This window comes from Scyliorhinus canicula, chromosome 8 (genome assembly GCF_902713615.1).
Source record: "Scyliorhinus canicula chromosome 8, sScyCan1.1, whole genome shotgun sequence".
NCBI classification, from domain to species: domain Eukaryota; kingdom Metazoa; phylum Chordata; class Chondrichthyes; order Carcharhiniformes; family Scyliorhinidae; genus Scyliorhinus; species Scyliorhinus canicula.
The window spans coordinates 82,014,210-82,030,605 of NC_052153.1; the positions used below are offsets into that span (position 1 = coordinate 82,014,210).

A 16,396-nucleotide genomic window follows, 5' to 3' on the forward strand; every position below is an offset into this window, starting at 1 on the left:
AAGGAGAAAAGTCATGGGCAGCCTGGAGGGGCTGGTTTGCACAGGGCTAAATCGCTGGCTTTGAAAGCAGACCAAGGCAGGCCAGCAGCACGGTTCAATTCCTGCACCAGCCTCCCCGCACAGGTGCCGGAATGTGGTGACTAGGGGCTTTTCACAGTAACTTCATGTGAAGCCTACTTGTGACAATAAGCGATTTTCATTTCATTACCGAATTTACAATACAACCACTGGGCAGCAATGGCAGAGAGAGTGAGGGGATGGGTGCAGATGGAGGAGACCTCCTGCAAGGGAACGACCCTCTGGGCCCTCGTTCCCATCCCCCCGATGAAACACACATCCTGCCCAGTGTTGGTAGCCACACTAAGGACATGGAATCAGATGAGGCAACATTTTGGTCTGACCGAGGTGTCCCCATGGTCTCCATCTGCGGAAACCATAAGTTCCCACCAGCCATGTTTGACACCACATTCAAAAAAGGGAGACAGGAAGGGGGGACGCTAACAGACAGGAACCTTTACATGGGGGCCAGACTAGCGACACTGAGCGAACTGACAGAGAACTTGGAAATACCGACAGGACAGGAACTTAAGACACCTCCAGGTAAAGCACATTCTCCGCAAGGGGACAGTAGGATACTCCAGGGCCCCGGGCATCACATTACCAGAGGACCTGAGAAACACGGACAGTAAGGAAGGGGGAAACTGCAGGAAAATCTACGGACAGCTATTGGACAGGGCAAGACTGGCACTGAACGAATCCAGACAAAAATGGGGAGACAAACTGGGGTTAAGAGGTGGGCTGGGGATTCTGGAGCGATGCACTGAGCAGGGCCAACTCCACCTCCTCCTGCACAAGGCTCAGCCTCATATAGTTCAAAGCGGTGCACAGAGCGCACCTGACCAGAACCCAAATGAGCAAGTTCTTCCCGGAGGTGGAAGATAAATGTGAACGGTGCCAGGGCCAACCACACCCACATGTTCTGGGTTTTTGAGGGTCGGAAGAAGGCTTCCTCAAAGCATGGGGGCAATTCATTGGTCTGTTCCCAGACCTGTTCCCATGTGGAGAACAATGATTTTAAATGCCAGGCGAGAGGGTGGAACAATGTGAGATGCTCAAATAAAGAATGAAGTGCCAGAAGATTGGGGACCAAGATATGATCTGGTGATTCTACGGTCTTGAGCCAAACAGTTGCCACAACAGGCTATAATGCAGCCACATAGGATGCTTTCTATGGTGCATCTGTAAAAATTGGTAAGAATCAATGTCAAATTTCCTTAAAGTTTCCTGAGGAAGTATAGGCGCTGTTGTGCTTTCTTAGTCGTAGTGCCAACGTGGTGGGCCAGGACAAATTGTTGGTAATGTGTACACCTAAGAATTTGAAGCTGTCAACCATCTCCACCTCGGCACCATTGACGCAGACAGCAGTGTACGATTGGGGACCAAGATATGATCTGGTGATAAACACCGCATCATCACAGCAACAGACTCGACTTGGCAAATGGTTAAAGACACGAGCAAGCCAGGAGGCTTTAATTAGGGGAAAGGTGACATCACTCCTAACCAGGTTTCTGTTAAGACTATGATGTCGGTGCAATCATTCCTAATAAGCTCTGGATGGTAATGACCTTGTTCATAAGTAACTGGATATTCTGGAGGGACTTGAGTAGAGGGGTATTGAGAGCCTTTTTAAAAAATAATCTTGTAAAAAAATTTTAGATTACCCAATTAATTTTTTTCCAATTTAGGGGTAATTTAGCGTGGCCAATCCACCTACCCTGCACATCTTTGGGTTGTGGGGGCAAAACCCATGCAAACATGGGACGAATGTGCAAACTCCACACAGTGACCCAGAGCCGGGATTTTTAAAATAATCTTTAGTCACAAGTAGACTTACATTAACACTGCAATGAAGTTACTGTGAAAAGCCCCTAGTCGCCACATTCCGGCACCTGTTCGGGTACACAGAGGGAGAATTCAGAATGTCCAAATTATCTAATAGCACGTCTTTCGGGACTTGTGGGCGGAAACTGGAGCACCCGGAGGAAACCCATACAGACACGGGGAGATTGTGCAGACTCCGCACAGACAGTGACCCAAGTCAGGAATTGAACCTGGGACCCTGACGCTCTGAAGCCTTAGTGTTAACCACTATGCTATCATGCTGCCAGCTTATGCGCTGGCAAAGTTCACGGTGTCAGCAATGGGAAGGGTGAGTTGGATGTGAAGGAGATTGGCAAGTTAAGCTCCCTGCTGACACACTGGTCAGGAAATTCACAGAGTCAGATGGGACAATTGGGGTTGCAGGTTATAATGAGCCACTATTGAACAGAGGAAAGCTGTATACCTATTTAAGAGTGAATCAAGTCTGGGTTGGTAGCAAAAGAGCAAGGAGGTCAGAATTCTAAAGGATGATCACCAAATAAAAACATTTTGCTCATGTAGAATTATTTTCCCAATCAAAGGGTTAACTACTTATGATCCACTTCAACACTCAAGTACTTGTGCTACTCACCTTAAATTGTAGGTAGTGCACTGGTGGTGGAGTGAGAACACTGTTGAATGGAGCAAATCTATGCTCATATCGAACCTGTTCACTATCCAGTTCAAATTTTGGCTTTCTCACTTTTCCATCCATGTCAAAAGCTATCATAGTCTGTACCACACAAAAAGGGGAAAAATATACTTGTAATTAAGTATAATTTGATATAAAGCAATTGCGAACATTTTGAATGAGCATATCCATTCTTTTAAAGTCTCAGGAAAGCAGTAAATCCAATAAATTTGTATTAAATGTCATAAATATTTTTTGCATGACCATACTCACCGAAAACAAAGAATCAAATTACATTTGTACAAAATGTAATAAATATTTTTGTATATTAGTTTCCCCCTGGTATTGGTCAGTGAACAGGAGTGTACACTTTCTGTAAAGATCTCAATTTTCTCATTAATACATTATTTCTAATGTAATAACACTCGTGTATACACTCTATTTCCGTTTATGCTTTCTGATTCAACTGCTTTATCTCGGAATCTTTTTGCTGTAATTCAACCAACTTGCTTGAACTAAAGATATCCGCTTCATCCACCACCTGCTCTTGTTCTTTACCAACCAGCTGATCAAACATGACTTCTGACAGCTGAGCCTCAGCCTCCCTAGCGGTACTCCTCAAGTTCTCTTACTCCTGTCTCAACCTGTGGCTTTGTCATCTTGGCACCACACAATCAGGAAACACTCCAGGTTATACTTATTTCAACAGTTGTTTGACATTCCACTGACCTTTGAACCACAGTAAGCTGCACTATAGCTTTAAATTGAGGGGAGATAGATATAGGACAGATGTCAGAAGTAGGTTCTTTACTCAGAGTAGTAAGGGCGTAGAATGCCCTGCCTGCAACAGTAGTGGACTCGCCAACACTAAACGCATTCAAATGGTCATTGGATAGACATATGGACGATAAGGGAATAGTGTAGATGGGCTTTAGAGGGGTTTCACAGGTCGGCGCAACATCGAGGGCTGAAGGGCCTGTACTGTGCTGTAATGTTCTATGTTCTTCCACCTGTGACCTAGCTGTAGCATTACCTTGGGTAAATTGTACCCCATAATAAGGTAATTTTTCTATTACTCCTACCACCACTTCACTTTTTATCAGACCCTCTAACCTTATCTTGCATAGTGGCACACTAAACCTCTCACCACTGATTCCACATATTACCACCTTTTCTGGCAATACTTCTTGCAAACTACATATCTCCTAATCTCTCACAATTAAAGATTGACTTGTTCCTGTGTCCTTTAAGATCTTAATCTCCTTACCTACTCCACCTTATACACGTGTAAACCTTACTCTCACAAATAAAATCCTTAAAAGGTTCTTGCACCTGCTCATCCACCAATCTCTGTTCAGGCTGTACACTCTGTTACACCTCTTCCACGGGGACAATGGTTTTTATTCCCACTTTAATAAACCCCACTGGCTTATCCTGAGTCCGTCTTCCCAGGACTTTTCTTAAGCCACCAACACTGTGACTTCACCTGTCAAATTTTATTACAATGGAAACACTTCGGTTTACTCACCTCTCTACCACTATCGTAGATTTCCTTTTACTCTGAGGCACACACTCCGTAACATCACCAATTAAACCTCCTTTTTATTAACCACCTGTGAATTTCTCATTTCCCCAGTTTCTGTTCTTCACAGATTGAAATTGATGTTGAAAACCTGACTTGCTTTGTGAACCAAATCAAAATCAACGGTCACTTCTGTACCCGGTGTTGCAGCTTTAACTCTTTGCTCTTCCATGAGTTCTCACTACTGCATGGAGTGAATCTTTAAATTCCTCCAGAATAATAGTTTTCCAAAGACTATTATATGTTTGGTCTATTTTTAATGCGCTTATCCACCTATCAAAAGTATTTTGTTTCATTCTTTCAAATTCTATACAAGTTTGATCTGGTTCTTTACTTCGATTTCTAAACTTTCCTCTGTAGGCGTCTGGTACTATTTCATATGTACTTAATATGGTTTTTCTCACTTCATCATAATCCCTAGATACCTCCTCTGATAGTGATGCAAACACTTCACTAGCTCTATCAACTTTGTTTGAACCAACACTCTCCTCACGGTCGTTGGCCAATTCATTTTTTTAAGCCACTTTCTCAAATGAGAGGAAAGTGGCTTCCACATCTTTCTAATCAAATCCTGATAATGCTTGAATATACTGAAACATATCCCTACTCAGCTTTTGACTAATAAATATTTCTTCTTCCTCTCAACCTTCCTCAGCTTCTGCCTTTAACTCCAAACTTTTAAGTTGATGTTCTTGCAGTTCCAGTTTCTGAAGTTCAAATGCTCCCTTTTTTCTCTTATTCTTTTCTTCCTTGGCTAATCTTTCCACTTCTACCTCAATCTTCCTTCTTTTCATGTATTTTTGAAAAGTCCTCTCATTAATTTTTTTCTGCCACTGCCAATCTCTCCTTTTCTTTCAGTTCCAATTTATTCAGTTCTATTTCTTTCTGTTTATCTTTTTCCTACATTTCTACTTGTTTCATTTGTAATTGAATTCTAGCTAATTCCGATGATTCTGGCTGTGCCTGTGGCAAATTTAACTGTTGAGCTATATGGCCTGTATTATCTCTACCTTCCTCACCCCTTTAGATAAAGTTATTGGCAGCTCCACTGTCAAACCCAAAAGTTTTGTTTTAGTCTTCCTTTGTACACTATCCCGAGTAACCTCTTCGACATCCAGGAAATTTTTTACAACTGAAAGAGCCATCTCCAATCACTCCCTATTTAAACTTCCAAACTTAAAGAATGCACCCGTCACATTCACTGTCTTTAAGTTCAATCACTCCCAGCCAAACAAGGAATTATATTTAAGATCCCAGACGAGCCCCGAATTTTATTAGAAGCCCAGAGCAAACCCCAACAGTGGCTAGGATACTGTACCAAAACCCCAATATTCCATTTCTGTTAATCTGTGCAGAAAGAATACGTCACTCCAGGAAATAGGGATTTGGTATTTTAAAACAAAACTTTATTATTAATAACTATTGAACTCTCTAACTTACACCCGAAAATAGCTTACAATTACCCCTTAAAAATTACTACTCTATACAGCAAATACTTAATTACTATCTCTATTCTCAATTAAACAACAAGAAAGGAAAAAACCTACAGCTTTCAATCATCCCACATCCCAATGACAGATTTATACTCACTTTCCAGAACAGATTTGGTTCCTGTTAGAACCCCTGCAGACTCTGACCGGATATCTTCAAAAAGTTGATTCAACTGGTTTGTTTCACTTTTCCGTTTGTCCTCAGACAAGTCTGCTCTGCTTTAAATACTGTTACTCTTTTTGAACTATCCTACTGGGAGCAAAAGACTTGACCTCTCGTCTAAAATGGTAGCCAGATTAGAACCCAACTCAAAAAACTTTTCAAAATGCCCGAATACCTTAGCTTCACCCAGCAATGACATCTCCCCAAGCTGAAAACACATTGGACTACTCACCTCACACATGACAGGACCTGGAAGATAAGTGTGCGGGGGCCGTCCTAGGGAGGGGGGGGGGGCACGATAGCCTGGCCCACGATCGGGGCCTACCAATTGTTGGGCGGGCTGGTTCCTTGGGGGCCTACTTTACTCCGCACCGGGCCCCTGTAAGGCTGCACCATATTGCCCGGGAGAAGGGTACCCGCGTGCATGCACGGAAATACGGCGGCCATTCTGCACATGCGTGAACTGGCACGGGCCATTGGCGCCGGCTGGAGCTGCGGGAATCACTCTGGCGGCAACTTAGCCACCTAGAAAGGTGAGAATTCCTCACTTGTGAGGACCATTGACACCGGAGTACTTGATGCTGGTTTTCACACCGGCGTGGGGACAGAGCCCCATTATTAGAGAATATCGCCCATTAACTCTCCAGGCTGAAAACACATTAACTCCCCAGGGACTCCTCCCTAGTCAAACCACATTGCATTAGCCGAGGCTGTAACATGTTACATGTCAATTTCACCTCTGGCTCTTAAACTATTTCTGGTCTTTCAAAACAAGATTCTTTAAAAAAAATATGACTACTGCAATAAAATATTGCACAATGTTTCAATCCAATATATCTAAGATCCTGCTTTCATCATATTATACATTCAATACTGAAGAAAACACTGCTTGCAAACACCACCATCATGATCTGACCTGATTTAATTGTCCAGTGCTTTAATATTCAGAACAAGATTGGTACGGAGAGGAAAAAAAGATACCTACCCCTGGACTGCTTTGATTGATAGGCTGTCTATTTTTGCAGCTTCAATAGATTTCATTGTTTCCATTTATAATTATTTGACACCTGCACCTGTTTATGAATGCTTAGGTGAATTTCAAAAGCTACAGAACCACTTATCTCACCAAGGAGCTTTGGGTTTTAAGAGGTTACAAAAGGATTATTTGCCTATGATGTGCTAAGTGAGTAAGTGTTTGTTTTTGCAATAGATTGGTCATCTGAAGGGATTTAAATTTCTTTGAATAGAACATAGAACAGTACAGCACAGAACAGGCCCTTCGGCCCTCGATGTTGTGCCGAGCAATGATCACCCTACTCAAACCCATGTATCCACCCTATACCCGTAACCCAACAACCCCCCCCCCCTCCTAACCTTACTTTTTAGGACACTACGGGCAATTTAGCATGGCCAATCCACCTAACCCGCACATCTTTGGGCTGTGGGAGGAAACCGGAGCACCCGGAGGAAACCCACGCACACACGGGGAGGACGTGTAGACTCCGCACAGACAGTGACCCAGCCGTGAACCGAACCTGGGACCCTGGAGCTGTGAAGCATTTATGCTAACCACCATGCTACCGTGCTGCCCAAGCTTCTTTAAGAGAACTTTTTCAGTACAAAGTGTGCTTTAATGAGAACTCAATTGGATTGTTGGAATATTTTTTTCATGTTAATTTCAAAGACTATGGGCGGGATTCACCATTCCCCGAAACCGATTTTGTAATCGGCGATCGGGTGGAGAATCCCTTTAAACACCAAAATTGGGGGTGGCGCCTGGCATACCTTTGGGACGGCCTTAGCGCGACACCTGAAGACCCTCCCCCGATGGGCCGTGTTCCCGACCACGTGGCTGTCATGTGGTCTCAGCGGTCGGGAACCCGGCATGGCGGCTGCGGACTGTGTCCAGTTGGGCGGGAGACGTGCTGCCGGCCCGGCGGGGGGGGGGCCTTCCGCAAGGGCTGGGGGGGGATTAGTGGGGGTGGCCAGGGGGCACTATCTGGCAGGTCGGGTCCAGGTATGGCCATGCCATGTTTTATGGCGCGACCGCTGCAGGTCATCGGCGTGCACATGCACGGCCGTTTATATTGTGGGAGCCGGGAGTTTTACCCGGCGCGGCTGAAATCAGTGAGGGGGTGCCGCTGATTGTTTTCACGTAAAGCGCCGCAGATCCTCTGCACTTTGCCTCAAAAACGGTGAATCCAGCCCATCGTTCTTGTCCATAGAGAATACTGGGTAAATGGCCATGAGTATTGTGGGGACGTGTGGGTATGAGGTGACGTCAGATAGTGGGAGTGGAAATTAGGGTAATTAAGCCTGACATTCATCACTTCAACTGGGTTAATGTGCCAGGGAACGGGGGTGTGTATGCCAACTTGCTGGCGTTGTCATCCACATGCCTCCATTGCTGCCTCAGGCCTGTCTCCAGAGGCACACAGCCCGACTCTGTCCCACCCCCAGATGAGTTTTTAAAATTTAGTTCATCTCAAGAAAAAACTCTCAAATAAATAAGATAATACGTAAGTAATAAATACATATTTCACAATTACATGACTAAATCTGTTTTACACTTCTCCAATGCTAAAGCTGTTTGCTAGATAGCTGTTTAGATATTCCCCCGAGTAAAATTTGAACACAGCCATGTGAAAGACTACCTGAACTAAGCGCTGACGTGTCTCCAAGTGGTTTTCAAGTCATTTTCAAGTATAAAGAAGCATTGGAATGCCACACAATGAGTCGATATTTAAAAATGTAGCAAAGCAACTGTAAAATTGTGTAAAGAGCTATTTGTTTAGACTGCACAGATGTGGTTACTAATTCCCTTCAACAGTTCTGGTGAAAAAAAATGCACTCAATGTCCAAGGGCTGAGGCCTTCCAATAATGAAGGTTTTAAATGCTGTGTGGATAGGTGGGAGTGTTGTGTGGAGGATGGAAAGAGGCTTCAACGGGATTTAGATAGGTTAAGAATTGGCAAGAATATAGCAAATGGAATACAATGTGAAGGAGGAAAAACAGAAATGCAGAACTTTAAAAAAAATTAGTTCATGGGCGTCACAGGCTGTGCCAGCATTTATTGTCCATCCCTAATTGCCCTTGAGGGGGCAGTTAAGAGTAAACCGTATTGTGTGGGTCTGGAGTCACATGTAGGCCAGACCAGGTAAGGTTGGCAGATTTCCTTCCCTATTAGTGAACCAGATTGGCTTTATGACAATTGGCAATAGTTTCATGATCATCATTAGACTTTCAATTCCAGATTTTTATTGAATTCAAATGTTGCTATCTGCAGTGGCAGATTCAAACCCGGTGTCCCAAGCATTACCCTGGGTTTCTGGTTGCTAATCCAGTGACAATACCACAATGCCCCCGCATCCCCATTTTTAAATGGTGAGAGATTGGAAAGCGTTGGTGTCCAAAATGACCTGGGTGTCCTTGTGCATGAGTCACTGAAGGTTAATGTAAGGCAAATGGTATGTTGGCCTCCATTGAAAACAAATACAGGAGCAAAGAAGTCTTGCTACAATTTATAAAGCTTTGGTGAGACTAAACCCGAGAGCTATGGTATACTTTTGCTCTCCTTACCCAAGGAAGGATATACTTGCCATAGAAAGAGTACAACAAATGTTCACCAGATTGATCCCTGGAATGGCAGGATTATCCTATAAGTAGAGATTGAGGATACTGAGCCAGTATTCCCGAGAGTTTATATAAAGGAGAAGTGATCTCATTGAAACTTACAAAATTCTTAAAGGGCTAGACAAGGTAGAAGTAGGTGGATTGGCCATGATAAATTGCCCTTAGTGTCCAAAATTGCCCTTAGTGTTGGGTGGGGTTACTGGGTTATTGGGATAGGGTGGAAGTGTTGACCTTGGGTAGGGTGCTCTTTCCAAGAGCCGGTGCAGACTTGATGGGCCGAATGGCCTCCTTCTGCACTGTAAATTCTATGATTCTATGATAATTTTATGATGTTTCTCCCGCCTAGGAGCTCTAGAACCAGGGGTCACAGTCTCAGAATAAGAGGTAGGTCATTTAGGACTGAGATGAAAAGGAATTTCTTCACTAACAGGATGGTGAATATTTGGAATTCTCTACATCAGAGGGCTATGCAGGCTCAGTCAGCGAGGACATTCAAGACAGGGATTGCTAGATTTCTTGATGTTAAACATGTAGAGAGGTTTGGGGATGGTGCAGAAAGATGGCATAGAGGTAGAAGATCAGCCATGATCCAGTTGAATGGTGAAGCAGGCTCAAGAGGCCCAATAGCCTACTCCTGCTCCCAATTCCTATGTTCCTAAAGACTCAAAGGCAATTCTGTTGCGATATATCTTCATATTTTCAATTTATTCAAAACTTTATTTGACATTATAAATCACAATTATCAAGAAAAAAGGGCAAGTACAAAAATATGATTTGGCAAGTTCACCTGCTCCTTTCTTTGACTTGATCGTGTTCCTGACAGCTAATTCAGGATGAGTTATTTTTACACAAGTCCCTAGTTTCTCATTGGTACTTTTCAGCTGTTGATCTTTTGTTTTTGATTTATATGTTTCCTAACTCTTCAGTTGTGATTTGCTGCTGATTTACTCTCAGCCAATCAACAAGGAGTGACAGAAAAAATGATCGTCAGGTGTCGAGACTTGATATATGATGGGCACTGTATACCATTTAATAAATATAAAAGTAACTTTAAATTTGATGTTGTATACAAAGAAAAATGTGTGACATAATGAATGCGGAATACAGGGTTAACGGTAGGGTCCTTGGCAATGTGGAGGAGCAGAGAGATCTTGGGGTCTATGTTCATAGATTTTTGAAAGTTGCCACTCAAGTGGATAGAGCTGTGAAGAAGGCCTCTGGTGCGCTAGCGTTCATTAGCAGAGGGATTGAATTTAAGAGCCGTGAGGTGATGATGCAGCTGTACAAAACCTTGGTTAGGCCACATTTGAAGTACTGTGTCCAGTTCTGGTCGCCTCATTTTAGGAAGGATGTGGAAGCTTTGGAAAAGGTGCAAAGGAGATTTACCAGAATGTTGCCTGGAATGGAGAGTAGGTCTTATGAGGAAAGGTTGAGGGTGCTGGGCCTTTTCCCATTAGAACGGAGAAGGATGAGGGGCGACTTGATAGAGGTTTATAAGATGATCAGGGGAATAGATAGAGTAGACAGTCAGAAACTTTTTCCCCGGGTGGAACAAACCATTACAAGGAGACATAAATTTAAGGTGAATGGTGGAAGATATAGGGGGGATGTCAGAGGTAGGTGGGGGCATGGAATGCACTGCCTGTGGAAGTAGTTGAGTCGGAAACATTAGGGACCTTCAAGCGGCTATTGGATAGGTACATGGATTACCGTAGAATGATGGAGTGTAGATTAATTTGTTCTTAAGGGCAGCACGGTAGCATTGTGGATAGCACAATTGCTTCACAGCCCCAGGGTCCCAGGTTCGATTCCGGCTTGGGTCACTGTCTGTGCGGAGTCTGCACGTACTCCCCGTGTGTGCGTGGGTTTCCTCCGGGTGCTCCGGTTTCCTCCCACAGTCCAAAGATGTGCAGGTTAGGTGGATTGGCCATGATAAATTGCCCTTAGTGTCCAAAATTGCCCTTAGTGTTGGGTGGGGTTACTGGGTTATGGGGATAGGGTGGAGGTGTTGACCGTGGGTAGGGTGCTCTTTCCAAGAGCCGGTGCAGACTCGATGGGCCGAATGACCTCCTTCTGCACTGTAAATGCTATGATAATTTATGATTAATCTAGGACAAAGCTTCGGCACATCGTGGGCCGAAGGGCCTGTTCTGTGCTGTATTTTTCTATGTTCTATAACACTAATTTAAGAGATTTTTTGAGATATCACTGTGCGTTGATATCTTCGAATTAGCTACCAAGAGCTCCTATCTGTATATTGGGAGTATATATTCTAATTGGAGGGTAACATATTCTTAAAGGCAGAACACTGTTCTCCATTTTTAATATGTCGCGATGTTCAAATTTGGCACTATCTTGGTGTTGCAGCAAATTGCAAAAGGGTATTGAAATATGCTCTGAAATTTAATTAATGGGGTAAGTAACATATAATGCGAATTCTTTTGCTTGACGTGTTGTGCTGCATCATTTTGGAGCAATCTTCACTGCCATAATTCTGGCTCCATAATTATCAGTCAAAGATAACACCAAATAGAAGTCAGCTAATCCTTCACATGAAAGAACTCTTCTTAAGCAACCCCTTTGAGTCGAAGATGACCTGCTTCCACATTAAAAATAAGTTCTCCGGTGACTGAGGACGTCGATACATTACATGCAGTCTCATTCCAGGTCCTGAACCTAATTTCAAGTAATGGAAGATGCCTGTGCATGTGTTCTTTTAAAGTGGGGTGGCTGTTGCATACCAGCTACTACATGGCTTGATGGGGGAAGGCCTTGATTCAGTGGGAAGGGGGTGCAAGACGACTGGAGACCAGGCTCCTCTATATGGACCTAGGACGTACAAGTGTACATAGTCCTACTGTCCTCCTTTCACCTCCCAGGACCTCTCTCCTTTCAATTCATAAAGTGCAGTGGTGACCTCATATGTTTTTGCACTCTCTCGCTGCTAATGATCCTGCTGCTCCTTTTGCGCACGCTCGCTGTTAATGACCCATGTGAGCATCTTATTCCATCATGGGCAGTTTGTTTTTATCATAGGAAGAAATCTTACAACACCAGGTTAAAGTCCAACAGGTTTGTTTCAAACACGAGCTTTCGGAGCGCTGCTCCTTCCTCCATTCACCTGAGGCAGGAGCAGTGCTCCGAAAGCTCGTGTTTGAAACAAACCTTTTGGACTTTAACCTGGTGTTGTAAGACTTCTTACTGTGCTTACCCCAGTCCAACGCCGGCATCTCCACATGTTTTTATCATGCTTCACTTGCAACACATTGGAATAAAGTAACATTTCAACAGCATGTTTCCTTTTCGATGCTTTGAATGAGCTTTGTTCTATACAATTGGAAAGTCTTCTGAAAAGAAATTCCGAGTGGGCAATATACACTGGTCATGCTGTGGGGGGACTGAGCAAACTCTGTGCACAAGTTCCCCGCATATTGATGATGGGAATGATGGAGCTGGTAGTTTGTATTGGACAGAATGTTTTCAACAAGGAGTGTGCAGCTGTTGTTGAACTGCTTTGTGAAAATTGTGACATTGTAAAACTTAGACTGGTATGGGGAACGGAATATACCAGTGTAGCTCGCTGGCGACTTGAACCTTTGATTTTGATAATTTACAAAATTTACAGTACAGAAGGAGGCTATTTGGCCCATCGAGTGTGCACCGGCCCTTGGAAACAGCACCCCACTCTAGTCCACGCCTCCACCCTGTCCCTGTAACTCAGTAACCACACATTACCTTTTGGACACTAAGGGGCAATTTAGCATAATGGAACATTCCAGTTTGAGCTGGGAGGGGTCTGGCGGGCATAAGGGTTGGTGGGACTGGCCGAGATTGTTGCCATGCAATCAGAGGCGTTGGCAATGTGGCCAAATTCTCAATGGAGAAAATACCCAGCAAGACGCTGCGCTGCTTCTCTGCTTCCTAGGAATCTTTGTCTGTTAGTTTTACCCTGGATTTTACAGAAGATACAAGTACTCAGAGCCCAAGACAGACAGCGCCTGGTGAAAATCGGTCATTTGTTGAACATATACGGAATATCCTTCCCCAAGGATTAATGATTTATTAAGGCAGCATACCTCCAGTATCTGTCATGAGTAAATATTCATCATGTGTGACCCTGGACAGTGAACCTTTATAGATAGGGGGATATCACAGGCATGTCTGATCCTGTCCTCACTCAATGATGACAAATTCAATTCAGCAGAAGCTACTGGATAGTGATTAAGAACAGGAAAACTAGATGATTTTCTTTCGCTCTCTTGCCTGTGGCAAGAAAACGTTAGTGTCTCAAACACTGCCGTGACTCCGGGTAGGCTGGGTGAACAAACATGCCATGGGTCCTGAAGGTTGCCAGCATGGGTCCTGAAGGTCGGTCAGTTGGCAAAAGTGGGTTGCGGGGAAAAAGCTTGAAAAACACTGACTAAAGGAACACTTTCTATGGGTTTATGTTATGATTGCATTAATTAATCTAAGATTTGATTATATATATATATTGCCATTAAAGCACATTTAAGGCAAGGTGCCATTATGGTTCTCCAGGGAAAATAAATAATAAAGCTGAAGGGAAATTTAAGGTTTGTGTTGCTACAAAATCTACTTTGAAACAAAAGTAATGGTTTTTACCTAGGACATAAAGAACAGATTTTTGCCCAACCTATGATCTTGAAATTACCTGAAATTCAGCAGTAACTGCAGTCATGCATATAAGTGATAGAAAGGAGTTAAAGAAAATATTTTTTAAGATTATCAGATAAGTGCATATTGCTCCTTAAAATCTCAATAAACATTGTTTTCCTTCTATGGTAAGCTAATGCTCTCACTCCATTCTTTTATTGTCTTTCAGTTCCCAATAGCTTTTAGTTTAAGCAATGTAAAATCTATCTTCTGGTAAAAAGGTTGCAGGTCCCAGATCCAGTCCAAGGAACTCAATGGTAGTGGCACGGGTACAAATCACATTTGATTCTTTAATTGTCCTGAAACATTTTTTTTTGGGGGGGGGGGGGTTGTTGTGTGGGATACATTAGGGGGTGGGGAGGAGTGCTTTGGGGAAATATATTCCTCTCTTTATGGTTGCAAGGTTATCTGCTCTCTCCTTTCCAATCTCTCATGAGATTCTTCCCACTCTGCTGTATTGTAAAGCTCATGGCTTCTCTGCTCTCACAGCAAGAGAGGGTTTTACTGCAAGTTAACATTTTAAAAGTAGAAATATCCTCACCTTATACATTCCAGCACACATATTATGATAAGCTTGGCTCAAAGTAATTTCTTTGCTCAGAGGTCGAACTGTAAGAGAAAGTTTTTTTTCCCAAAGTTAGAAAAATTATTCAATTCCGTAGCACATTAAAAAGCATTAAAACTGAAATAATTGTTTCGGCTTTAGAGTTCAATTTAACATGTTTCTGCAAATACCTTTAAAAATTACATCCTGAAATAGTTTGTTACATCCTAGAATAGGTTCCTGTGTTTACTTTTACATTATTTCATGGGATGTGAGCATTGATGGTGACTAGTATTTATTGCCCATCTCTAATTGTCCTTGATGAAGTGGTGTGCTGCCTTCTTGAACTGTTGTAGACTATGTGCTGTGGGAACATCCACAATGTTGTAAGGGAGGGAATTCCATGATTTTGACCCAATGACAGTGAAGGAATGGTGATATATTTCCAAGTCAGGATGGTGTGTGGCTTGGAGGAAACTCGCACGTGGTGGCGTTCCTATACATCAGTTGCCCTTGTCCTTCTAGCTGCTGGAGGTCATGGGTTTGGAAAGTTCCGTTGACGGAGTCTTGGTGAGTTGCTCAGGTGCATCCTGTGGATAGTACACACTGTTTTGACTGGCCATCAGTGATGGACGAAGTGGATGCTTGGTGGTGGATATGGTGTGAACTAGGCAGGTTGTATTGTCCTGAATGGTTCTGAGCGCCTCTATCTTTTGTTGGAGCTGCACTCATCCAGGCAAATGGAGAGCATTCCACAGCACTCCTGACTTGTGCCTTGTAAATGATGGACAGGCTTTGGGGAGTCAGGAGGTTAGCTGCTCTCTGGAGAATTCCTGGCCTCTGACCTGCTCTTGTTGCCATAGTATTTATATGGCTGGTCCAGTTCAGTTACTGGTTAATGACAAACCCTACGATATTGATAGTGGGAGATTCAGGGATGGTGATGGGTAATGCCAGTGAAAGTCATGGGGAGATGGTTAGATTCTTTTTTGTCAGATATAGTTATTGCCTAACGTGAATGTTGCTTGCCACCTATCAGCTCAAGCTTGAATGCTGTTCAGGTCTTGCTGCATATAGACATGCACTGCTTCATAGGATTAATGAATGGTGCTGAACATTGTTCAACCATCTATGAACATCCTGTTTCTGACCGTATGATGAAAGGAAGGTCATCGACAAAACAGCTGAAAATGGTTTAGCCTAGTTCACTAGCCTGGAGGAACTCATGCAGCGATGTCCCAAAACTGAGATGATGACCTTCAACAAGCACAACGTAGTTTTCTTTGTGCTAGCTATGTCTCAGTGGAATGTTTTCCCTCCGATTCCCATTGACTTTAGTTTTGTTAGAGCTTTTTGATGCCACACTCAGTCAAATTCCTTGATGTCAAGGGCAATCACTCTCACCTCACCTCTTGAATTCAGCTCTTTTGTCCATGACTGTTAGGAGGTCAGGAACAGAGTGGCCCTGGTGGGGATCAAACTGAGCATTAGCGAACTTGTTATTACATAGTATCTGCTGCTTGATGGCACTGTTGACGATATTTTCCATCACTTTGCTGATGATCGGGAGTAGGCTGGTGGGGTACTGTTGCGTTGGATTTGTCCTACTTCTTATAGAACATACCTGCAATTTTCCACATTGCTGGGTAAATGCCAGTGTTGTAGCTGTTTGGAGCAGCTCAACTAGCCTTTGCTGTATTCAGTGCCCTCAGCCGTTTCTTACTTTTACGTGGAGTGAATCAAATTGGCTGAAGACTG

General features: G+C 43.4%; 1 protein-coding gene across 2 annotated transcripts in view; it reads right to left on the reverse strand.

Annotated features, from left to right (window-relative positions):
• Positions 1-16,396, reverse strand: part of naa35 (N-alpha-acetyltransferase 35, NatC auxiliary subunit) — a 109,281-nt gene that overhangs the window by 22,120 nt on the left and 70,765 nt on the right. For both annotated transcript variants that reach the window (XM_038804842.1, XM_038804844.1), the window contains 2 exons: positions 14,636-14,703; positions 2,513-2,653 (listed from right to left, as the gene is read on the reverse strand). In XM_038804842.1, the coding sequence (XP_038660770.1) occupies positions 2,513-2,653; positions 14,636-14,703 (209 nt within the window). The remainder of the gene's footprint in view (positions 1-2,512; positions 2,654-14,635; positions 14,704-16,396) is intronic.